This window comes from Oncorhynchus gorbuscha, linkage group LG09 (assembly GCF_021184085.1).
Source record: "Oncorhynchus gorbuscha isolate QuinsamMale2020 ecotype Even-year linkage group LG09, OgorEven_v1.0, whole genome shotgun sequence".
Taxonomy (NCBI): Eukaryota; Metazoa; Chordata; class Actinopteri; order Salmoniformes; family Salmonidae; genus Oncorhynchus; species Oncorhynchus gorbuscha.
The window spans coordinates 44744076-44768163 of record NC_060181.1 but is presented as its reverse complement, the minus strand read 5'-3'; the positions used below and the strand labels follow the sequence as shown (position 1 = coordinate 44768163).

General features: G+C 41.8%; 2 protein-coding genes across 2 annotated transcripts; both read left to right on the top strand.

The window, feature by feature from the left end:
* Nucleotides 1–2327: 2327 nt before the first annotated feature.
* Nucleotides 2328–3752, top strand: LOC124042836. The gene is made up of 2 exons (XM_046360962.1): nucleotides 2328–3385; nucleotides 3495–3752. Exons 1-2 carry the CDS (start codon nucleotides 2829–2831, stop codon nucleotides 3544–3546), a joined length of 609 nt encoding a protein of 202 aa, XP_046216918.1. The 5' UTR covers nucleotides 2328–2828; the 3' UTR covers nucleotides 3547–3752.
* Nucleotides 3753–10635: 6883 nt separating this feature from the next.
* LOC124042835 (cyclin-dependent kinases regulatory subunit 1-like) lies at nucleotides 10636–23366 on the top strand. The gene is made up of 4 exons (XM_046360961.1): nucleotides 10636–10739; nucleotides 13179–13246; nucleotides 13404–13531; nucleotides 22373–23366. The coding sequence occupies exons 2-4, from the start codon at nucleotides 13188–13190 to the stop codon at nucleotides 22414–22416; spliced, it is 231 nt and encodes a 76-aa protein (XP_046216917.1). The 5' UTR covers nucleotides 10636–10739; nucleotides 13179–13187; the 3' UTR covers nucleotides 22417–23366.
* Nucleotides 23367–24088: the final 722 nt, after the last annotated feature.

Sequence of the window (24088 nt, the reverse complement as noted above, 5' to 3'; positions counted from 1 at the left end):
TGTCAGGAGTGTTTGCTTCTGGAGTTTGAGAAGTCAATGAGAGAAGTGAAGTTCTTCCTTAGTTGTTAATTTTCAAAGAATCTAAAAAAGGCAACTTAGATTTGAGCAAATGTCTTAAGTAGATGAACCCTACTCCAACCTCATGAAAGTGACAAACTGACACATTTTAATTTTCAGCCAAACAACTTTATATCGAAGGAGTGCCTTTGGTTTGACGGCCTGCACATGTGCAGTTCCGCACGAGACAACTGTTAGACCCGATTTACAGTGAATTAGGAATTAGAATACTAGAATGACATGAACCTTATGACGGTCGAAAGGTCAGCCATGTTGATCAGGGATTTGGTCAACCAGTGGTGTGATAAGATAGTGCAGATAAATTCTCCACATTCATTGTTTTACACTATGTGTGTTCGCTAGCTAGCCAGCCAGTTTTAGAGGTATGATACCATACATTTTTCAAATGAACTGCCAATGCAAACATTCCATTCAAACAATGCAGTCAATCCACAGTCATACAGTGACTGGCTCAAATCAGTTGATAATAGAACAAGTTGTAAATGCAACAAGTAGGCTACTGATTTGAGCCAGTTACTGATTTCAGCGCAACTAAGGCACTACATCTCAGTGCTAGAGGCGTCACTACAGACCCTGGTTCTATCCCGGGCTGTATCATCACCGGCCGTGATCGGGAGTCCCATAGGGCAGCGCACAATTGGCCCAGCGTTGTTCAGGTTAGGGGAGGTTTTGGCCGGGGTAGGCCGTCATTGTGAATAAGAATATGTTCTTAACTGACTTGCCTAGTTCAATAAAGGTTGAAAAAATCATGTCTATAAATGTAGTAGCACTCACACTTTTCCATGGACAGTTTACATATATTTTAGGGGCTATTTATACAGACTATGTGTATAAAATGTGTATAAACTATTTATAATTATATGACAATATTTTACATTGACTATAATTCCATTAGGCCTACAACATTTCTGAAACATCACATGCCTTACTTTTAATTTCCTGCATAAGTAAAAGCATCACCTATGCATCCACTGCCATTAATTCCAATTAGACTGGTTCTGGATTTCTCCCTGACCAAGATGGCTGTTTGTGTGTAATTGTCACGACTTCCTCCGAAGTTGCTGCCTCCTTGTTCGGGTGGCGTTCGGCGCCACTGGTTTTCTAGCCGCCACCAATCTAAGTTTCATTGTCCATTGTCCTTAGATTAGGGATCCCGATTGTTGCTTTTGATGTGCCCTTCCCTGTACATTCCTTTAGATAGTCGTCCTTTAGGGTCTGGGCTGATTAGGGAGGCCACTGCTCCACTATGTATGAAAACGCAGGAGGGTCATGAGGAGATAATTACTCTTCCTGATTGATTCTCCTGCATTTCCTGTGGTGTTGGGCCTTCCCTGGTTGGTGTCTCATGACCCCACTATTTCGTAGCAACAGAGGGCTCTCGAGATGGTCACGTACGTGCTTAGGGAGGTGTGCAGGTGTTTCCATTGGTGCTACTATGGTGGAGAGTCCAGACCAGGTCTCCATCGTGCCTTCTGTAAGAAGGGATTGTGCGATAAATCTCCTGGTAGACTCAGTCACGTGTATCCTCTGTCACAGGAGGAGACGCGGCTATGGAAACATATGTCTCCGAATCTCTGGGACAGGGATACATTCGGCCTTCCGCTTCACCTGCCTCAGAGTTTCTTTTTTTGTGAAGAAGTACGGTGGGTTACGCCCATGTTTTGACTATCGAGGTATCAACCAGATCACTGAGGTACAGTTACCCGCTGCCTCTCATAGCCAGTGAAATCGAGTCAATGCACGGGGCGCGCTTCTTCACAAAATTGGATCTCAGGAGCGCTTACAATCTGGTGCGTATCCGGGAGGGGGATGAGTGGAAGACTGCATTTAGTACCACCTCTGGGCACCTGAAGGCTTTGTTTACCTCTGCCCCCGTGCTGGCTCATCCTGATCCCTCCTTGGCATTTATAGTAGAGGTGGACGCATCCGAGGCTGGGATAGAAGCTGTGCTGTCTCAGCGCTCGGGTACACCACCAAAGCTCCGCCCCTGTGCTTTCTTTTTGAAGAAGCTCAGCCCGGCGGAGCATAACTATGATGTGGGGGACCGGAAGCTGTTGGCTGTTAAGGCTCTGAAGGCGTGGAGGCATTGGCTTGAGGGGGCTAAACACCCTTTCCTTATTTGGACTGACCACCGCAATCTGGAGTACATCTGGGCGGCGAGGAGACTGAATCCTCGCCAGGCAAGGTGGGCCATGTTTTTCACCCGTTTTTGTTTTCACCCTATCCTACAAACCAGGTTCCCAGAACGCTAAGGCAGACACACTGTCCCAGATGTATGACACAGAGGAGCGGTCCATGGATCCCACTCATACTTCCGGCTTCTTTCCTGGTGGCACCGGTGGTATGGGAGATGGACGGGGACATTGAGTGGGTTGTGGGCTGTGTACAGAGCCCACTCCCACTCCGTGTCCAGTTGGGCACCTGTACGTTCCGTCTGATCTGTTTGGCCCACAAGTCATCCTGGCATCGGTCGGACAGTGCACTGTCTTAGTGGGAAGTTCTGGTGGCCCACTTTAGCTAAGGACGTAAGGGTTTATGTTTCCTCCTGCTTGGTGTGTGCCCAGTGCAAGGCACCTAGACACCTGCCCAGAGGGAAATTGCAACCCCTACCCGTTCCACAACGGCCGCGATCACACTTATTGGTGGATTTTGTGACAGATCTTTCTCCGTCACAGGGAAACACAAAGATCCTGGTCCTTGTGGATCGGTTTTCTAAGTCCTGCCGTCTCGTTCCTTTGCCCCGTCTCCCTATGGCTCTACAGACTGCGGAGGCCCTGTTCACCCACGTCTTCCGGCACTACAGGGTGCCTGAGGATATAGTTTCTGATCGTGGTCCCCAGTTCACGTCTGGAGGGTGTTTATGGAATGACTGGGGGTCTCGGTCAGCCTCACCTCAGGTTTTCACCCCGAGAGTAACTGGCAGGTGGAGAGATTTAACCAGGATGTGGGTAGGTTTCTGTGGTCCTATTGCCATGACCGGCCGGGGGAGTGGGCGGTTTTCAGCCCCTGGGCAGAGATGGCCCAAAACTCCCTCTGCCACTAACCTATCTCCTTTTCAATGTGTACTAGGTTATCAGCCGGTCCTGGCACTGTGGCATCAAAGCCAGATCGAGGCACCTGCGGTGGATGAATGGTTTCGGCACTTGGAGGAGACATGGGACGCTGCCCATGTGCACCTGCAACCGGCCATCAGGCGGCAGAAGGCGAGCGCCAACTGCCACCGCAGTGAGACCCCGGTGTATGCACGGGTCTGGATCTCAACCCGAAACCTACCCCTTCGCCTGCCCTGCTGGAAGCTGGGTCTGTGGTTTGTGGGGCCATTTAAAGTCCTGAGGAGACTGAACAACGTTTGTTATAGGTTACAGCTTCCCCCCTGATTACCATATTAACCCCTCGTTCCATGTGTCTCTCCTCAGGCCGGTGGTGGCTGGTCCGCTCCAGCAGTATGAGGTGCCCTCTGGACATTGAGGGGCCCCAGCGTATACTGTGCGAGTCATCATGGACTCAAGGCGTCGGGCGAGGGGTCTTCAGTACCTCGTGGAGTGGGAGGGGTACGGTCCGGAGGAGAGATGCTGGGTGCCGGTGAAGGACATTCTGGACTCTTCCTTACTGCAGGAATTTCACTGTCTCCACCCGGATCGTCCTGCACCTCGTTCTACGGGTCGTCCCAGAGGCCGGTGAGGGGGGGGGGGGTACTGTCACGACCACCAATCTAAGTTTCTTTTTCCATTTGTTTTGTCTTGATTGTACACACCTGGTTCCATTACGTTATAATTTATTCCCTATTTTAACCCTCTTCTCACATGGTTTTGTGAGTGTTTGTTCTTTGTTAAGTAGTCTCCTTTAGTAAGCTCGAGTATTTTTCCCTGCGTGGAATTATTTGTGTTTATCTATACGAGTAAAGTACTTTTGTTACTCAGTTCTGTGTCCTGCGCCTGACTCCGTCCTCCCTGTTGCACATTGACACTCTACACCCTCTGTAGCCATTGATTTAGCTTCTTCTGGGGTTTTTAGTAAGATGGTTCAAATTTAGTAAACCTCTAGACTTCTGATCCTTTGTAATGGTTATGCCTAAATATGTAAGTTCTTATTTTACTGGAATAACATAATATGAAGGTGTCACAGCCATGAGTTCACATTTATTAATGTTAAGATATAGACCAGACTCTTTGGAAAAGGATTGTATCACATTGATCGTTAAGGGAATTTGGTTAGCATCTTTCAGAAAAAGTGTAGTATCGTCAGCCAGCTGGCTTATAATAATTTCTTTACCAGCTATGGAAATACCTTGTATAGGACTTATATTTAAAGAATTTGTAAGAAGTTGGGTGATTTAATAAAAATGGGTATGGAGAGATAGGACAACCTTATACTTATTTTCCACCATAATTTGCAAATTGATTAAAAATCTTACAATGTGATTTTCTGGATTTTTTTTTTCTTCTCATTTTGTCTGTCATAGTTTAAGTGTACCTATGATAAATTACAGGCCTCTCCCATTTAAGTGGGAGAAGTTGCACAATTGGTGGCTGACTCAATACTTTTTTTGCCCCACTGTAGGTATCAGTGTTATTAACCCCTGACTCATTGTAAGGAGGGAGAACATTGTTTTTAATACTCTCTAAAAAATACTTCAAGTAGCTCCCTTCCAACTTGTTCAGAAAATAATTTGTAAAATGCTGATGTAATTCCATCAGCACCTGGTGATTTATTGTTCTTTAGCTGTTTGATACTCTAATCTCTTCAACGTTGATGGGTTCATCACTGTTTAGTTTCTATATAACTGATAGAGTGAACATTATTCAGAGTAAAAAAACATTTCTGGATTCCTGACAGTACATAGAGCTATACAATTTTCTGTATAAATTGCTACAGTATTTAGCTATTAGTTTTTGGTCATCTGTAATAACACCAATGGTTACTTATGGATAGTGTTATTTTTAGAGTGAAATTTCTCAAGTCTAAAGAAATAGGAACAATTATGTTCTCCCTCTTCAATCCATTTTTTCCTAGATCTAATAAAGGCTCCTTCTGCTTTTAATCTATATATATTATCCAGTTTATTTTAACTCAATTAGTTCCATCTTCTCTTCCCCTGAGAGGCTGGCTGGGGACCTCTGAGAAAGGGAAGTTACCTTACTAATCACCTTTTCCTCCTCAGCTCTTCTGATCTCAGCAAGATTACTACCATATTTTCTAAGCTATTTGGACACCTCAAATTTAAAGAGCTCCCAGTTCTTGCAAAAGTGTGAAAGCAGATTAACCTCAAAATTAACTATATCGTTTAATGAGCTATTTAGCTTCCAGTTGGATGGTCTACCAAAGTTCGTATCAGGGGTAAATATTTTATCAATGTAAATGTCCCTATGATCTGTGAGGGGAGTAGTACAAATATTTGTAGTAACACACTCACTATCAATACATTTGGATATAAGCCAAAATTATATTCTGGATTGTCTGGAACCTGTTTTGTTACTCCAAGTGAATGATCTGTCAGTCGGAAATCTCCCTCTCCATATATCAGTAAGATCAAACTATTCCATAAGTATTAAACCCAAATTCTGATTGGTTGGCCTACCTGGGGGCCATCTATCAATTTAATTATCTATAGTAATGTTAAAGTCCCCTACTATCAATAATAACGAATTTGGAAATGTAGATAACCAATGAAATATGTTTCTCTATAGATTCAAGCAACTCATTATCATGTTTGGTGTTGTACCCGTAGAAGTTTACAGTAATGAGCGTAATGTCATTGTAACTGATCACAAGACAATAAAGTGACCAAAGTGGTCACATTCTGAGTGTAGAATATTACCACCAAAGGTATTTTTCATTTGAGTGACACCAGCGGAGCGTTCAGATCCATGGGAAAGCCAAATATTGTTGCCCCACTGACTTCCTGAAGTTGGCATCAGCCGAAATTGAGTGAGTCTCAAACAAAAATCTGTTCGAAATTGTTTAGCAAATTAAAAATAAGGCCTTCCACTTCACATTGTTTCGTAATCCCCTAGCATTAAGAGAAACTATAGACAAAGACAAAACAACAAAGATTATGTAAGTATAAACTGTAGTAGGATGAGTCAGAAACGTAGGAGCAGTGAACATAAGCGATAATGAACCGAGATCTGCACCATTTAAGTCAATTTAAAGTGAAAATAGCTTATTCCATAAACTTTGAGCTAGATGTTATCCGGCTTTTGAAATTTTCAAATGAAAATTATGTTCAAGACCCAACCAAGGATTCTTGTAGTAAGAGACTCAAAACCCTCTTTAGTGTAATCAGGAACTATTCTGAGATATAAAATACAAAATAATAATTTAAATAAAAGGGTACCTACTATTTAAAAGTGCATATGAAAACTTATCACAAACAATTTGAACGAAAAATGTTTTACGTATAAATGTTCCTAAGACCCTTTTCACTTGGAAATAAGTACAGTGCCTTGCAAAAGTATTCCGCCCCCTTGAACTTTGCGACCTATTGCCACATTTCAGGCTTCAAACATAAAGCTATAAAACTGTATTTTTTTGTGAAGAATCAACAAGTGGGACACAATCATGAATTGGAATGACATTTATTGGATATTTCAAACTTTTTTAACAAATCAAAAACTGAAAAATTGGGCGTGCAAAATTATTCAGCCCCCTTAAGTTAATACTTTGTAGCGCCACCTTTTGCTGCGATTACAGCTGTAAGTCGCTTGGGGTATGTCTCTATCAGTTTTGCACATCGAGAGACTGACATTTTTTCCCATTCCTCCTTGCAAAACAGCTCGAGCCCAGTGAGGTTGGATGGAGAGCATTTGTGAACAGCAGTTCTCAGTTCTTTCCACAGATTCTCGATTGGATTCAGGCGATGCACAACGTCGATGGTATCACCGACTTTGTTCTTCTCTGCAGGCATAACATCTTCAACTTGGCAGATGCGGTGCGGATAGCCCCTCACCTCTGGCACGCTGTAGAGTCTTAGGTTCCATCTTCTTGTGTATTGTTCCAGATCAGTGAGATGTCTATGGTAGACATTGTTATTCTTTTCAACCTTTTCCACACTTTTAAAAACTTTTGACACTCATTTTCACATCCTTGATTTCACCACATGCAAACTCCAGTCTTTTTCAAGCTTTCGATAACCATGGTGTTTGAGCCTTCCATTTTCTCAATGGCGTCAGAATTGATGAGTAAGGAGTGGGTAGCCACGATGTCAGAGTTCATGTTGGGTTTTTTGGAGGGTGGAGGTTTGCACAGAGTAACCGGTAAAGAGGGGAATTCGTCATTTTCAACAGCATTCGAAAGCATGATATTATCCATAGGGCAAGCGTATTTATGGCAGTCTATAAGCGTGTTTTTCTCTTGTTGATTAGCAATACAACGGCGAGCTTCTTCCTTTCTTTTTTTGTCCCGACTTCGCATGGACATGCCTAAACAAATGATCCAATTCTTATTCCAGTCACAGGAAAGTTCTTATGAACAAATAAAAACAGTAATAGTAATAACTAAACTTGTTTATTTCACAATCTTTCTGAAGTTTGGTGCGAAGCTCTGTAATCTTGGCACTTGTGTTGTGGGAGAGAAGCAGCATCCACAACTGTTATTTGTGACAGTCAAATTCTGTAGGCAGTCAGATCTAGTGGCATTGAGACCGAATCCAAATCGAATGCACTAAACTTTTAGCTGATGCAAAACACTCCTACATGGGCGCGATTAATCAGATAAACTTTAGAAGAGAGGGAAACTCCATTGGAATTGTATTATTGCCCATGCTATGGCAACGGGCCGCGCGGTGCATTCTGGGTGATGTTAGGGCAAGGAGCGCTCTCCTTTAACCTCTCTGGGATAGGGGGATGCAAATGTCCCACTTGGCCAATTGCCAGGGAAAATGCAGAGCGCCAGATTCAAATAAAATACTATAAAATTAAAACTTTCATTAAATCACACATGCAAGATAGCAAATTAAAGCTACACTCGTTGTGAATCCAGGCAACTTGTCAGATTTCAAAAAGGCTTTTCGGCGAAAGCATTAGAAGCTATTATCTGATGATATTATATCCATTATTATGTTGCTCAGATCGTATTCGTTTTGAATTGTTATATTTACATGTACTTTGTTTATATACATTTAAAAAGTTGTACTTTAAATGCACATGTGTAATAGCATCCTTTTTTAAAACATTTATTTCAATTTGTGGGATGCTGCAGTTTTGCAAATTGTTGTTGTAACGACACCTGTGTTTATGCGGCGGATATCGAGCACGCTTTTACTGCACAGTCAATAGCGTGCTGGACGTAAGGCTAGAAGGTTGAGGGTTCGAGGCCTGCTCTCTGCCGTTTCATTACATTGGTGTCAGAAGTGGGATCGGACCTTGCTTCCACGACTTTGCGTATGTTTGGCCAGTGAGCGCGTTCCTATAAGACGTAGAGTCGCAAGCTAGCGCGAGGACAGGCTCTTTGAAAGGAGGGAGTAGAAAAACGACCCTGGGTTTATAAACGCTGATATCGACTGCAGCGGCAGCATGCTTTTGCGGCACAGTCGATAGCGCGCTGGACTTCGGGTTAAAAGGTTGACGGTTCGGGACCTGCTTCCCTGCCTGTTTCATTACAATACATTAAAAAGTTATAATTTTTAATAGCATTATACTTCATAACAAACCAATGCATTTTTAAATACATTGTGGATAAGGTAGAGTATGATGTCATTTAATAATTTCATTAGAATTGTTTTAACACCAATCATAGTCAAGACTTTAAAAAATACAAAACATATTTTTTTAAAGAGCCGTTTGGGAACGAAAAGTGGCGGATCTTTTTGGTGAGCTGAGCCGAACGAGCCGACTCACTGAAAAGAGCCGGCTCACTGAAAAGAGCCGGAATGACCATCACAACAACCTTATGACGCAGCATGATGAAGTGAACGCGATTGGTCAACATTCTGCTGGGTGGGGCGTTATACATTCCTCCATTCAATTCAAGGGGCTTTATTGGCATGGGAAACATGTGTTAACATTGCCAAAGCAAGTGAGGTAGATAATATACAAAAGTGAAATAAACAATAAAAATTAACAGTAAACATTACACATACAGAAGTTTCAAAACAAAGACATTACAAATGTCATATATATATATACAGTGTTTTAACAATGTACAAATAGTTAAAGTACACAAGATAAAATAAATAAGCATAAATATGGGTTGTATTTACAATGGTGTTTGTTCTTCACTGGTTGCCCTTTTCTTGTGGCAACAGGTCTTGCTGCTGTGATGGCACACTGTGGAATTTCACCCAGTAGATATGGGAGTTTATCAAAATTGGATTTGTTTTTGAATTCTTTGTGGATCTGTGTAATCTGAGGGAAATATGTCTCTCTATGGTCATACATTTGGCAGGAGGTTAGGAAGTGCAGCTCAGTTTCTACCTCATTTTGTGGGCAGTGAGCACATAGCCTGTCTTCTCTTGAGAGCCATGTCTGCCTATGGCGGCCTTTCTCAATAGCAAGGCTATGCTCACTGAGTCTGTACATAGTCAAAGCTTTCCTTAAGTTTGGGTCAGTCACAGTGGTCAGGTATTCTGCCGCGGTGTACTCTCTGTTTAAGGCCAAATAGCATTCTAGTTTGCTCTGTTTTTTTGTTAATTCTTTCCAATGTGTCAAGTAATTATCTTTTTGTTTTTTCATGATTTGGTTAGGTCTAATTGTGCTGCTGTCCTGGGCTCTGTGGGGTGTGTTTGTGTTTGTGAACAGAGCCCCAGGACCAGCTTGCTTAGGGGACTCTTCTCCAGGTTCATCTCTCTGTCAGTGATGGCTTTGTTATGGAAGGTTTGGGAATCGCTTCCTTTTAGGTGGTTGTAGAATTTAATGGCTCTTTTCTGGATTTTGATAATTAGTGGGTATCGGCCTAATTCTGCTCTGCGTGCATTATTTGGTGTTCTACGTTGTACACGGAGGATATTTTTGCAGAATTCTGCATGCAGTCTCAATTTGGTGTTTGCCCATTTTGTAAAGCCTTGGTTGGTGAGCGGACCCCAGACCTCGCAACCATAAAGGGCAATGGGCTCTATGACTGATTCAAGTATTTTTTAGCCAGATCCTAATTGGTATGTTGAAATTAATGTTCCCTTTGATGGCATAGAATGCCCTTCTTGCCTTGTCTCTCAGATCGTTCACAGCTTTGTGGAAGTTACCTGTGGCGCTGATGTTTAGGCCAAGGTATGTATAGTTTTTTGTGTGCTCTAGGGCAACAGTGTCTAGATGGAATGTGCATTTGTGGTATATATATATAAATTAGGAGGTTCGATTAATCCAAGGATAAATAAATGAGATACGAATCCCATTGGCATATATATATATATATATATATATATATATATATATATATATATATATATATATATATATATATATATATATATATGAGAGATATTCTAACCAATGACAGGGCCGAGGTAAATCACATGATCATTTCTGTGAGAGGATTGACCAATGAGAAGCAGCGGTGGCTTTTTGAATGGTGAAAGGCCGGATCAGTAGCTAACATTTAGAGAGGGAAACTCGCAGCAAACTTGAAACAGGACAATATTCTAGAAAAAACGGTTATTTTGTGATATATCTAAATTCTCGTTAGGAAATCACCAGTACAATCATTTGGAACAAGCCACGTGGATAAAGGTGATTTGTGCTTTACTTGTGTTGTCAATGCTAGTAGTTAGCTAAGCCTGCTATAGTAGTTAGCTAATGCATTTTTTTTTTTTTTTTTTTTTTTAATGTTAACTAGAGTAGTTAGCCAGCTAATTTTACGAGTTTCAACAGTTGTTGGGTGGCATTTTGTTAGAACTATGTTAGCTAGAACAGTCAATGGTTGACTTGAGTAGCTAGTTATGTATAATTAGGCTGGACAATAAAACGTGTCGATTCATCCAAGGCTGAAAAACGGCTTAAGAACGTTGGCTAAGCTGGAACACTAGCGCGAGGCCATAGCAAATGAATGGAATCGAACGTTCACAGAGCCTGTTTTGACTGGAGTGAAGTTTAGAATTCCATTTAGCCTAAATGGCACCAAAAAATTTATCGCTTTTTATTTTACCACTACAATCTGTTCTTAGGACGAATCTGGAAAAAGAACAACTCGTGTAGAAAGTAAACATCCGCACATCAATGGTGCCAAGTGTGCTTATGTCTGCATAACGAGGCAGTAGGAAAATAATGGCAATTTCTGACTATTTCTGGTCTAGCGTTTGATGAGATACACTGGCCAGGTTCACACCATTCGAAAGATGGGATTCTCATGATATAAAATGGTGTCCGAATTGAGGAAATCTAAATGTACACATTGCGAGATATTTTGTGAAATATGCCAGCATGCTTCTCCTCCATAGGACAACATTGGGGGCAACTCAGCGTTCCAAGGGCAAAAGGTATTTCGGGGCTAGTGTTTGATGACAACGAGATAATTAGAAATATGAGATCTCATGATTAAGTGGTGTCCAATTAAAAAAAAAAATATATATATATATATATATTCTGGAGATATTTGGAAAAATAGACAGACATGCCTATATTTCCCTGTAGTAAACAAGGAGACGACCTCAGAGTAAAGAGCTTTTTTGTTAACATTTTAACTATAAACACCATGAGCAGGTCTGATTTGCCAACTATAGCGTAGTTGCCATTGTGACATTACAACAACATGGGGTTCGGAAGGCGAGTTGGTGCCACAGTGTTCAATAGAACTAATAGCAGCTGGCAGGGTGAAAAATGCCCTAAAATAAGGCCTGTTTTTCATGATTACTTCAAAACTACGGCATGCAGCTGGGATATGGTATTATTTTGAAACTGCTCCACTACGGATGCATTGAACTACTTTTTATTTTTAAAGCATTGTTAAAAATGTAATGTGTCCAGCCTAGTATGATGTAGTGATAAATAGCTGACCTAGATTGGTTTGCTAGCTTGTAGCCAAAGCTTGTCGCCTTAGACAAATAACGCTACCTTAGTTTATGATGCACTATGCAGGGGCATTGATCTGACAAACCTGTAATTATGTCTTATTTCTATTGCCTTCACTTCAATGGGGTTTGTTGGCAGACTAACCGACTAGGTGTATTGCTGCCACCTATTGCATGGGTAGTGAATGAAAAAACATGGCAACAAAACAAAGAAATACATAAATACACCCATCCCACTCTTTCGGTCATAGTTCCTTGTAATGCCTCTAATGTAAAATGCCTGAGTCCCTACATTTTCAGCCGCAGTCGCAACAATGTCTATTTTCTCAGATTTACTATTTTGTTTGCACTGTGCAGTTTATAACCAATGCAGTAAACAATACAAAGTCCACCTTTTTAACATGGCAGGATCCTGGTCTCTAACTAACATGTTTTCTTCAACGTTCCTCTTCTGACTGCTTCCGGATAGGAGAAACGCTGACCAGCGCTTACTCTTGCCACCTCTCGCTTTCACGAAACAAGGCACTTTAGGAATTAGGGTGCATGTTCGACACCACAATTGCAGCATTTTGCTTCAACTGCCATACAATAATCCTCCCCAAAACATACAATTGACATGTCCAAATATTTTACATTTATCACACTACATGGATTTGGGCACGATGTCTCGTACAGGATATCTCACAACCCAAATATACGTGTGAGAGACTTCTTTAAAGACCAAAATAATGAATGAGTGGGCCTTCTCTCCAGCCACCATACCACCAGTGCAGCTACTTTTCAGTTCCATCCTTTGCACTCACTTTTAGCGCCACTCCAGAGAACCCCCTTGATAGGCGCCCTTACTTCACAGATCCACACGACACCTTCCAATCTGAAATCTTGTTCAAAGCATGTTCCTTAAACACACGAGAAATAAACAAGCCCACTTGTTATCCTCACCGATACAACGCATCTGTGCTTTTCATCAAGATGTCAAACGGATCTCCCAGGTAACTCCATCGGTCCAAAACCTTCACTCCAACAACAAAATTTGGAACTGGGCATGGATTTACTAGATCACACGGGCATCATTTTTGTTCGCCACTAATCCATTCGTTCACACATCTTCCTTGGACTTCCTTGGACTATTAACTAAACTGATTGCTTTTGTCTTTTTTAGGTTGGCATCATGTCTCAGAAGCAGATATATTACTCTGACAAATACGATGATGAGAAATTTGAGTATAGGTAAGTTGACGGTACTTTTTTCTTCTAAACCGGTTTTGATCTAGCTATATAGCTAGTATTGACACCTCTTGCCTGGTAGCCATCTTCCTTCCCAGCCCTGTGATGTTGACACAACGTGACTCCGTAAAGTACCGTTCCATTTCTCCACTGTCTGTAGGCACGTGATGCTGCCCAAGAACATTGCCAAGCGTGTGCCCAAGACCCATCTGATGTCAGAGATTGAGTGGAGGAACCTGGGCGTCCAGCAGAGTCAAGGCTGGATACACTACATGATCCATCAACCAGGTACACTGACAGTCACTGACAGATTTTACAGGGCTAGTCATTAACTCTTGGAGCTCTCTCTCCCGGATCTGGGATAATTGTCATCAACTGACACTAATTACCATAACGCGACGGACAGAAAATATTACTAGAAAATATTCATATTCATGAAATCACAAGTGAAATATATTGAAGCACAGCTTGGCCTTTTGTTAATCACCCTGTCATCTCAGATTTTGAAATTATGCTTTAAAACCAAAGCAAGACAAGCATTTGTAAGTTTATCGATAGCATAGCATTATGCCTAACTAGCAGCAGGCAGCTTGGTCACAAATCAGAAAAGCAATCAAATTAAATTGTTTACCTTTGATGAGCTTTGGATGTTTTCACCCACGAGACTCCCAGTTAGACAGCAAATGTTCATTTTGTCACATAAAGATTATTTTTATAGCCGAAATACCTCCGTTTGTACCACCGGAAACAGTGGACTTTGTATTGTTTACTGCATTGGTTATAAACTGCACAGTGCAAACAAAATAGTAAATCTGAGAAAATAGACATTGTTGCGACAACGCCGAAAAATATTCCAAATTAGATCCATAATATCGACAGAAACATGGCAAACGTTTTTTATAATCAATCCTCAAGGTGTTTTTCAAATATCTATTTGATAATATATCAACCGGGACAGGTGGCTTCTTAGTAGGATAGAGAGAAACAATGGTCGCATTTGTCTATTACGCACAAATCACTCTTGAGAGCCTCCAGCTGACCACTGATGCAATGTTGTCGTTCAGGCTAATTTTTCAAAATAAAAGCCTGAAACGATGTATTGTGACACTAGACACATTAGGGAAGCCATAGAAAAAGGAGTCTGGTTGATATCCCATTCACTGCTCAATAGGGACGCATAGGAACGCAGAGCTTTTATTTTTTTTATATTTTTGTCCCACCTTTATTTAACCAGGTAGGCTAGTTGAGAACAAGTTCTCATTTGCAACTGCGACCTGGCCAAGATAAAGCATAGCAATTCGACACATACAACAACACAGAGTTACACATGGAATAAACAAAACATACAGTCAATAATACAGTAGAACAAAAGAAAACAAAGTCTATATACAGTGAGTGCAAATAGGCCATGATGGCGAAGTAATTACAATATAGCAATTAAACACTGGAATGGTAGATCGGCAGAAGATGAATGTGCAGATAGATACTGGGGTGCAAAGGAGCAACATAAATAAATAAATACCAGTATGGGGATGAGTTGGGTAGATGGATGGGCTGTTTACAGATCGGCTAAGTACAGGTGCAGTGATCTGTAAAATGCTCTGACAGCTGGTGCTTAAAGCTAGTGAGGGAGATGCGAGTCTCCAGCTTCAGATTTTTGCAATTCCTTCCAGTCATGGGCAGCAGACAACTGGAAGGAAAGACGACCAAAGGAGGAATTTGCTTTGGGGGTGACCAGTGAGATATATATACCTGCTGGAGCGCGTGCTACGAGTGGGCACCGCTATGGTGACCAGTGAGCTGATATAAGGCGGGGCTTTACCTAGCGGAGACTTGTAGATAACCTGTAGCCAGTGGGTTTGGTGACAAGTATGAAGCGAGGGCCAACCAACGAGAGCGTACAGGTCGCAATGGTGGGTAGTGTATGGGGCTTTGGTGACAAAACGGATGGCACTGTGATAGACTGCATCCAGTTTGTTGAGTAGAGTGTTGGAGGCTATTTTATAGATGACATCACCGAAGTCGAGGATCGGTAGGATGGTCAGTTTTACGAGAGTATGTTTGGCAGCATGAGTGAAGGATGCTTTGTTGTGATATAGGAAGCCGATTCTAGAATTAATTTTGGATTGAAGATGCTTAATGTGAGTCTGGAAGGAGAGTTTAGTCTAACCAGACACCCAGGTATTTGTAGTTGTCCACGTATTCTAAGTCAGAGCTGTCCAGAGTAGTGATGCTGGACGGGCGAGCAGGTGCGGGCAGCGATTGATTGAAAAGCATACATTTAGTTTTACTTGCGTTTAAGAGCAGTTGGAGGCCACGGAAGGAGAGTTGTATGGCATTGAAGCTCGTCTCGAGGGTTGTTAAGTGTCCAAAGAGGGGCCAGAAGTATACAGAATGGTGTCGTCTGCGTAGAGGTGGGTCAGAGACTCACCAGCAGCAAGAGCGACATCATTGATGTATACAGAGAAATTGAACCCTGTGGCACCCCCATAGAGACTGCCAGAGGTCCGGACAACTGACCCTCCGATTTGACACACTGAACTCTATCAGAGAAGTAGTTGGTGTACCAGGCGAGGCAATCATTTGAGAAACCAAGGCTGTCGAGCCTGCCGATGAGGATGTGGTTATTGACAGAGTCGAAATCCTTGGCCAGGTCAATGAATACGGCTGCACAGTAGTGTTTCTTATCGATGGCGGTTAAGATATCGTTTAGGACCTTGAGCGTGGCTGAGGTGCACCCATGACCAGCTCTGAAACCAGATTCCATAGCAGAGAGGGTATGTTGAGATTCTAAATGGTCGGTAATCTGTTTGTTGACTTGGCTTTCGAAGACCTTAGAAAGGCAGGGTAGGATAGATATAGGTCTGCAGCAGTTTGGGTCAAGAGTGTTCCCCCCCTTTTGAAGAGGGGAATGACCGCAGCTGCTTTCCAATCTTTGGGAATCTCAGATGACACGAGAGGTTGAACAGGCTAGTAATAGGGGTGCAACAATTTCGCAGATAATTTTAGAAAGGGTCCAGATTGCCTAGCCCGGCTGATTTGTAGGGTCCAGATTTTCCAGCTCTTTCAGAACATCAGCTGACTGGATTTGGGGGAATGCTTGGGCGAGTTGCTTTGGGGGGTGCAGTGCTGTTGACCGGGGTAGGGGTAACCAGGTGGAAAGCATGGCCAGCCGTAGAAACATGCTTATTGAAATTCTCAATTATAGTGGATTTATCAGTGGTGAATGTTTCCTATCTTCAGTGAAGTGGGCAGCTGGGAGGAGGTGTTCTTATTCTCCAAGGACTTTAGTGTCCCAGAACGTTTTTGAGTTAGTGTTGCAGGAAGCAAATTTCTGCTTGAAAAAGCTAGCCTTGGCTTTTCTAACTCCTGTGTATATTGGTTTCTAGCTTCCCTGAAGAGCTGCATATCACGGGGTCTGTTTGATGCTAATGCAGAATGCCATAGGATGTTTGTGTTGGTTAAGGGCAGTCAGGTCTGGGGAGAACGAAGGGCTATATCGGTTCCTGTTTCTAGATTTCTTGAATGGGGCATGCTTATTTAAGATGGTTAGGAAGGCATTACATTTTTTTTTTTAAACAGGCATCCTCTACTGACGGGATGAGATCAATATCCTTCCAGGATACCCTGGCCAGGTCGACGAGAAAGGCCTGCTCGCTGAAGTGTTTCAGGGAGTGTTTGACAGTGATGAGTGGAGGTCGTTTGACCGCTGACCCATTACGGATGCAGGCAATGAGGCAGTGATCGCTGAGATCTTGGTTGAAGACAGCAGAGGTGTATTTAGAGGGCAAGTTGGTTAGGATGATATCTATGAGGGTGCCCGTGTTTACGGCTTTGGGGTGGTACCTGGTAGGTTCATTGATCATTTGTGTGAGATTGAGGGTATCAAGCTTAGATTGTAGGATGGCTGGGGTGTTAAGCATGTTCCAGTTTAGGTCACCTAGCAGCACAAGCTCTGAAGACAGATGGGGGATCAGTTCACATATGGTGAGCAGAGCTGGGGGCAGAGGGTGGTCTATAGCATGTGGCAACGGTAAGAGACTTGTTTTTAGAGGTGGATTTTTAAAAGTAGAAGTTCTAATTGTTTGGTTACAGACCTGGATAGCAGGACAGAACTCTGCAGGCTATCTTTGCAGTAGATTGCAACACCACCCCCTTTGGCATTTCTATCTTGTCTGAAAATGTTGTAGTTAGGGATAAAAATATCAGAATTTGTGGTGGTCTTCCTAAGCCATGATTCAGACACAGCTAGATCATCTGGGTTGGCAGAGTGTGCTAAAGCAGTGAATAAAACAAACTTAGTGAGGAGGCTTCTAATGTTAACATGCATGAAACCAAGGCTATTACGGTTACAGAAGTCATCAAAAGAGAGCGCCTGGGGAATAGGAGTGGAGCTAGGTACTGCAGGGCCTGGATTCACCTCTACATCACCAGAGGAACAGAGGAGGAGTAGCATAAGGGTACGGCTAAAAATAATGAGAATTGGTCTTCTGGAACAGAGTAAAAGGGGGTCCTGGGGACGATGAAATAGCTTCAAGGTAAAATGTACAGACAAAGGTCTGGTAGGATGTGAATACAGTGGAGGTAAACCTAGGTATTGAGTGATGATGAGAGAGATATTGTCTCTAGAAATATAATTGAAACCAGGAGATGTCATTGCATGTGTGGGTGGAGGAACTAATAGGTTGGATAATGTATAGTGAGCAGGACTAGAGGCTCTACAGTGGAATAAGCCAATAATCACTAACCAGAACAGCAATGGACATCTATTGAACATATGGTTGGCTGCATTGGGTGTGTCACACTAACTTATTTGAGCTTGCCTTATGTGCATCATTGGAGAGACCGTTCACTGAACACACAGAATAAAGTCCTGGGTGGGCAGTATATTTGCTTATAGCCACGGGATGGTTTTTCAATACCGTTTAGACTATTTATTTGAAGTTTTTTAATACAATGTTATATTTTTAGCTACCTTTTAAATAAATACCTGCAGTCAAATTGTGCAATATATTGGGAGATAAAGCAGATCAACACAATCTTTTCACCCGGCACAATATTTTACATTACAAAGCTAACTGAAAAGTATTGGGAGATAAAGCAGATCAACACAATCTTTTCACCCGGCACAATATTTTACATTACAAAGCTAACTGAAAAGTTGTGCCTGTCACATCTGTTTGTAAATAGTACAGCAGGAGCAGGTGAATCCAGCTGTGTATTGACTGGTTGTGTTTTTATATCAAGTCTTTTTTTTTCTCTCTTTTTAATAAAAAAAATAAATTTGAGTGATCATGCAACTACAATGTTTCTTCACAGAACATTAATGCAACACATTCTGCAGAAAATTGCCTAACAGAAGTGAAACTCTATTTGGCTGGCAGTCACAAATCAGCAAACAATAAGGCAAGGTCTTTTTTGCAAAAACACTGCATGGCCATCGTCATTTCTGTTTTTACATAGAAATAACTTTAAGCAAAGTTGGCTACATTAATCTTGCATTTTAGCTGAGAAATATACTGGAGAAAAGTAGCTACACATCAGTCAGAGTGCGGTCTGCTGATAAAATGGCCATTTGTGATTTCTCATCCGCGTGAAGTGCAACTGAAGCACAAAATTAGTCTGATGCCAGGCAGAAATTACAAGAAGCATTTAAGATTTACATTTACATTTAAGTCATTTAGCAGACGCTCTTATCCAGAGCGACTTACAAATTGGTGCATTCACCTTATGACATCCAGTGGAACAACCACTTTACAATAGTGCATCTAAATATTTTAAGGGGGGAGGGGGTGAGAAGGATTACTTTATCCTATCCTAGGTATTCCTTAAAGAGGTGGGGTTTCAGGTGTCTCCGGAAGGTGGTGATTGACTCCGAGTTCCACCATTGGGGAGCCAGAGCAGCGAACAGTTTTGACTGAGCTGAGCGGGAACTGTACTTCCTCAGTGGTAGGGAGGCGAGCAGGCCAGAGGTGGATGAACGCAGTGCCCTTATTTGGGTGTAGGGCCTGATCAGAGCCTGGAGGTACTGAGGTGCCGTTCCCCCTCACAGCTCCGTAGGGTCTTGTAGCGGATGCAGCTTCAACTGGAAGCCAGTGGAGAGAGAGCGTGAAGTGCAACTGAAGCACAAAATTAGTCTGATGCCAGGCAGAAATTACAAGAAGCATTTAAGATGCGTTTACAAAACTCAGCAAGACATTAATTATGCATTTTTATATATTTTTTTGCTTGCTTAAGTGGCTGAATTAATAATGAGATGGGGCATCCTATAGTGTTCACTTCCTGCCGTGTTTGAGAAGTCAAATCCCTTTTGGATGAGTTACCTGTACAACTGCCACTACCATTTAAAAAAAAATGTTTTTAAAACCTTGTTTATACAGGTTTTTCTCATTGAGAACATCTCTTTTCCAAGAGACCTGGTCCAATAGCAGCAAGGGGAACAAAGTTTCAGACAAAACAACTTACATACACATTATTAAACAAAACTATAAACACACATACACAACTATTTACATACTACGTTAACACAAATCTTGACTAAAAAACAGTTGAAGTTGGATGTTTACATACACTTAGGTTGGAGTCATTAACTCATTTTTCAACCACTCCACAAATTTGTTAAACTATAGTTTTGGCAAGTCTGTTAGGACATCTACTTTTTGCATGACACAAGTAATTCTTCCAACAATGTTTACTGACAGACTATTTCACTTATAATTCCCTGTATCACAATTCCAGTGGGTCAGAAGTTTACATTACACTAAGTTGACTGTGTCGTTAAACAGCTTGGAAAATTCCAGGAAATGTCATGGCTTTTGACGCTTCTGATCGGCTAATTGAGTCAATTGGAGGTGTACCTGTGGATGTATTTCAAGGCCGACCTTCAAACTCAGTGCCTCTTTGCTTGACATCATGGGAAAATCAAAATAAATCAGCCGAGACCCCCACAAAAATTGTAGCCCTCCACAAGTCTGGTTCATCCTTGGGAGCAATTTGTTACCATTGTTATGTTTGGAGGAAAAAGGGGGATGCTTGCAAGCTGAAGAACAGCATCCCAACCATGAACTACGGGGGTGGCAGCATCATGTTGTGGGGTTGCTTTGCTGCAGGAGTGACTGGTGAACTTCACAAAATAGATGGCATCACGAGGCAGGAAAATTATGTGGATATATTGAAGCAACAATTTTTTTTTTTTCTCTCCCTTCAAGACCCGTCTGCTGCGCCACTATTCAGAGCAGGCAGACCCATTGCCCTAGCGACTCCAGATTACAAAAAGAAACAGCTTGTACACATGCGGCTCCAGAGGGTTTACTGTTTTTCCTTGAGACAAGCGTGTCAACTTTAATTTGCACAATTTTGGAAATGCTGCAATTAGTTGGTTGTAATTTTGAGTAGAGCATCGTTGCCACGTATCCAATAACATTTTGCATTGGTGGTGTTTGTAAACACAGGCTACTTAACCTTTTTGTACAACTTTAGGAAAAGCGGCACAGGCAAAACAAGGATAAATAAGTTAACGCCTCTCCTGGGGGAAACTTAATTTCCACTCCGAGGCCAAACAAATGTAAGTAATAACAGCCATTGCTCTCATTCAAATACAAAATCCAATACCGAAGTTCTCCAGATTTCCAATAATTGAGTCAACAAGATATTTGGAAGGATCAAGGATGGCCTCGTGAGACGACTATAACACATGAAAGAATTATCAGGTCTCCACAAAATGACTTAGGGTGAGTCCCAATAATATCTCCTTTTGTTCACTACTTCCCACAAATCTGAAAGCATTGGAGTGGTGCACAGTGAATGCGAAAGTATTCCCCCCCTTGGCATTTTTCCTTTTTTAATCCTGGAATTAAAATGTTATTCTTTGGAGGGGTTTGTAACATTTGATTTACACATGCCTATCACTTTGAAGATGCAAAATATGTTAGAATTAAGACAAAAAAAAAACAGAACTTGAGCATGCATAACTATTCACCCCCCAAAGTCAATGTTTTAAGTCTCTTGGGGTATGTCTCTATACTCTTGGCACATCTAGCCACTGGGATTTTTGCCAATTCCTCATGGCAAAACTACTCCAGCTCCTCCAAGTTGGATGGGTTCTGCTGGTGTACAGCAATTTTAAGTCATACCGCAGATTCTCAATTGGATTGATGTCTGGGCTTTGACTAGGCCATTGACATTTAAATGTTTCCCTTAAACCACTCGTGTTACTTCCAAAAAAAAAATTTTTTTTTAACTTTTTATTTTTTTAAGGTGAACCTCTGCGCCAGTCTCAAATCAGGTTTCCCTCAAGAATTTCCCTGTATTTAGCACCATTCTGACCAGTTTCCCAGTCCCTGCCTATGGAAAAACATCCCCGCATCATGATGCGTCACTGTGAGGATGGTGTTCTCTGGGTGATGAGTGGTGTTGTGTTTGTGCCCGACATAGCGTTTTCCTTGATGGCCAAAAAGCTCAATTTTAGTCTGATCTAAATTGTAGTACCCTCTTCCATATGTTAGGGGAGTCTCCCACATGCCTTTTGGCGAACACCAAACACGTTTGCCAATTTTTTTCTTTTTAAGCAATAGCTTTTTTTCTGTCCACTCTTCATTAAATCCCAGCTCTGTGGAGTATATGGCTTAAAATGGTCCTATGGACAGATACTCCAATCTCCACTGTGAAGCTTTGCAGCTCCTTCAGGGTTATCTTTGGTCTCTGTTACCTCTCGGGTTAATGCACTCCTTGCCTGGTGGGTGGCCCTCTCTTGGCAGGTTTTTGTTGTGGTGCCATTCATTCCATTTTTTAATAATGGAGTTAATGGTGCTCTGTGGGATGTTCAAAGTTTTGAATATTTTTTTTATTTTTATGTCCCGGCCCTTATCTGTACTACTCCACAACTTTGTCCCTGACCTGTTTGGATAGCTCCTTGGTCTTCATGATGCTGTTTGCTTGGTGGTGCCCCTTGCCTTAGTTTTGCAAGGCACTGTAGGTATGGGCGAGAAGGATTTCTCTTTCAAATCAGTGAAGGGAAGTAAAGTAGTGCATATTTTGGTAGGAAGGACAGATGTATCCAATATAACCTGCCATTTTTGTTTTCATTCACTTCCTAAACTTCAACCACTCACTTTTTCTCTCTCCCTCCAGAGCCCCACATCTTGCTGTTCCGTCGTCCACTGCCTGCAGCCTGATCTCTCGGACAGAGGGCGAGAACCCATAGGGAAGAAGATAAGAGGGTGGCTGGAGATGGTTGAACACAACTCCGTTGGATGGATAAAGACTATTTTGTAAATACTGCATCGTATACAGTGGAGCCAGAGTCGAGCTCCAACCCACTGACTCACTCACTGTAAAGCCTTTCACATTTCCTCTGGACCTGCTTGGAACCCTTTCATATTTTTCTCTATATGTACTAGCTTGATAATGTTGCCAATGTGTGCGTCTGGGAAGAAAAGGAAAATAGCAACACATTTTCATTATTCTCAACTTTAACCCACTACCTACTGTGAGTTGACTAACATCTAATTTTAAGGCAGATAGTAAGATGGTAAATGTTCAAATATAGGAGGTGGCATTTTGGCAGTACAAATGTGCAGGGATGTTACTGAAATTACTGATCATATACCTGTTATAGCACTTGATTCAAAACTTATTTTGAATACTGCAGATTGCATCAAGTGTATGCACTCTTACGCTGTACAAATGATAGCCCTCTGGATATTGTGGAGTAAAAGGTTTTTTAAAATGTTAATATAAATCGTGACCTGCTGCAGTTATACTGTAGACTGTCTGCATTTTTAGAGCTGTCAAAATGGGACCCAATATCTTCGTTGCCATGTCTATGATTGTACAAATCAGCTGCTCAGTTTTTATGAATTCTTGTACACTAGAATTTTTTTAATTTGACATTCTTCTCACAGATTGTAATTTAGTTCTGCACTTTTTAACCTTTTTACATTTTGCCGGTTTGCTTATAGTGGTGTTAAAAGTGGCTTTGTAGTTGGATAGATTACATGTCTAAAGTTTGGACACCTGGACACACTCATTCAAGGGTTTTTATTTATTTGAACTTTTATACATTGTAGAATAATAGTGAAGACATAATTATGGAATCATGTAGTGCTCAAAGTGTTATTTTATATTCTTCAAAGTAGCCATTGCCTGGACAGCGTTGCACACTCTTGGCATTCTCTCAACCAGCTTCACCTGGAATGCTTTTCCAACAGTCTTGGAGTTACCACATATGCTGAGAACTTGTTGGCTGCTTTACCCTCACTCTGCAGTCCAACTCATCCCAAACCATGTCAATTGGGTTGAGGTTGAGTGATTGTAGAGGCCAGGTCATCTGATGCAGCACTCATCACACCTTTTTGTTCAAATAGCAATTTCTGGAATTTATCCTCTGTACAGAGGTAACTCTGGGTCTTCCTTTCCTGTGGCGGTCCTCTTGAGAGTCAGTTTCATCATAGTGCTTGATGGTTCTTGCGACTGCACTTTAAGAAACTTTCATAAGTTCTTAATTTTCCGACTTGATTTACCTTCATCTCTTAAAGTAATGATGGATTGTCATTTTCTGTTTGCTTATTTTCGCTGTCTTGCTATAATATGGATATGGTCTTTTATCAAATAGGGCTATCTTCTGTATACCACCCCTACCTTGTCACAACAACTGATTGGCTCAAACACATTAAGGAAATGCATTCCACAAATGAACTTTTTAACAAGGAACCCCAGTTAATTGAAATGCATTCCAGGTGACCACCTCATGAAGTTGGTTGAGAGTGCCAAGAGTGTGCAAAGCTGTCAAGGCAAAGGATGGCTACTTTGAAGAATCTCATAACACTTTTTGATTACTACATCCAT

What these genes read in the sequence shown, in the direction of transcription:
- LOC124042836 (XM_046360962.1), top strand. Translation starts at nt 2,829, where the DNA reads ATGGCTCTACAGACTGCGGAGGCCCTGTTCACCCACGTCTTCCGGCAC. An exon ending in TGCTGGAAGCTGGGTCTGTG is followed by an intron (nt 3,386 to 3,494) that starts GTTTGTGGGGCC and finishes GTCTCTCCTCAG; the next exon opens with GCCGGTGGTGGCTGGTCCGC.
- LOC124042835 (XM_046360961.1), top strand. Translation starts at nt 13,188, where the DNA reads ATGTCTCAGAAGCAGATATATTACTCTGACAAATACGATGATGAGAAA. An exon ending in GATGAGAAATTTGAGTATAG is followed by an intron (nt 13,247 to 13,403) that starts GTAAGTTGACGG and finishes CACTGTCTGTAG; the next exon opens with GCACGTGATGCTGCCCAAGA. An exon ending in CTACATGATCCATCAACCAG is followed by an intron (nt 13,532 to 22,372) that starts GTACACTGACAG and finishes CTCTCCCTCCAG; the next exon opens with AGCCCCACATCTTGCTGTTC.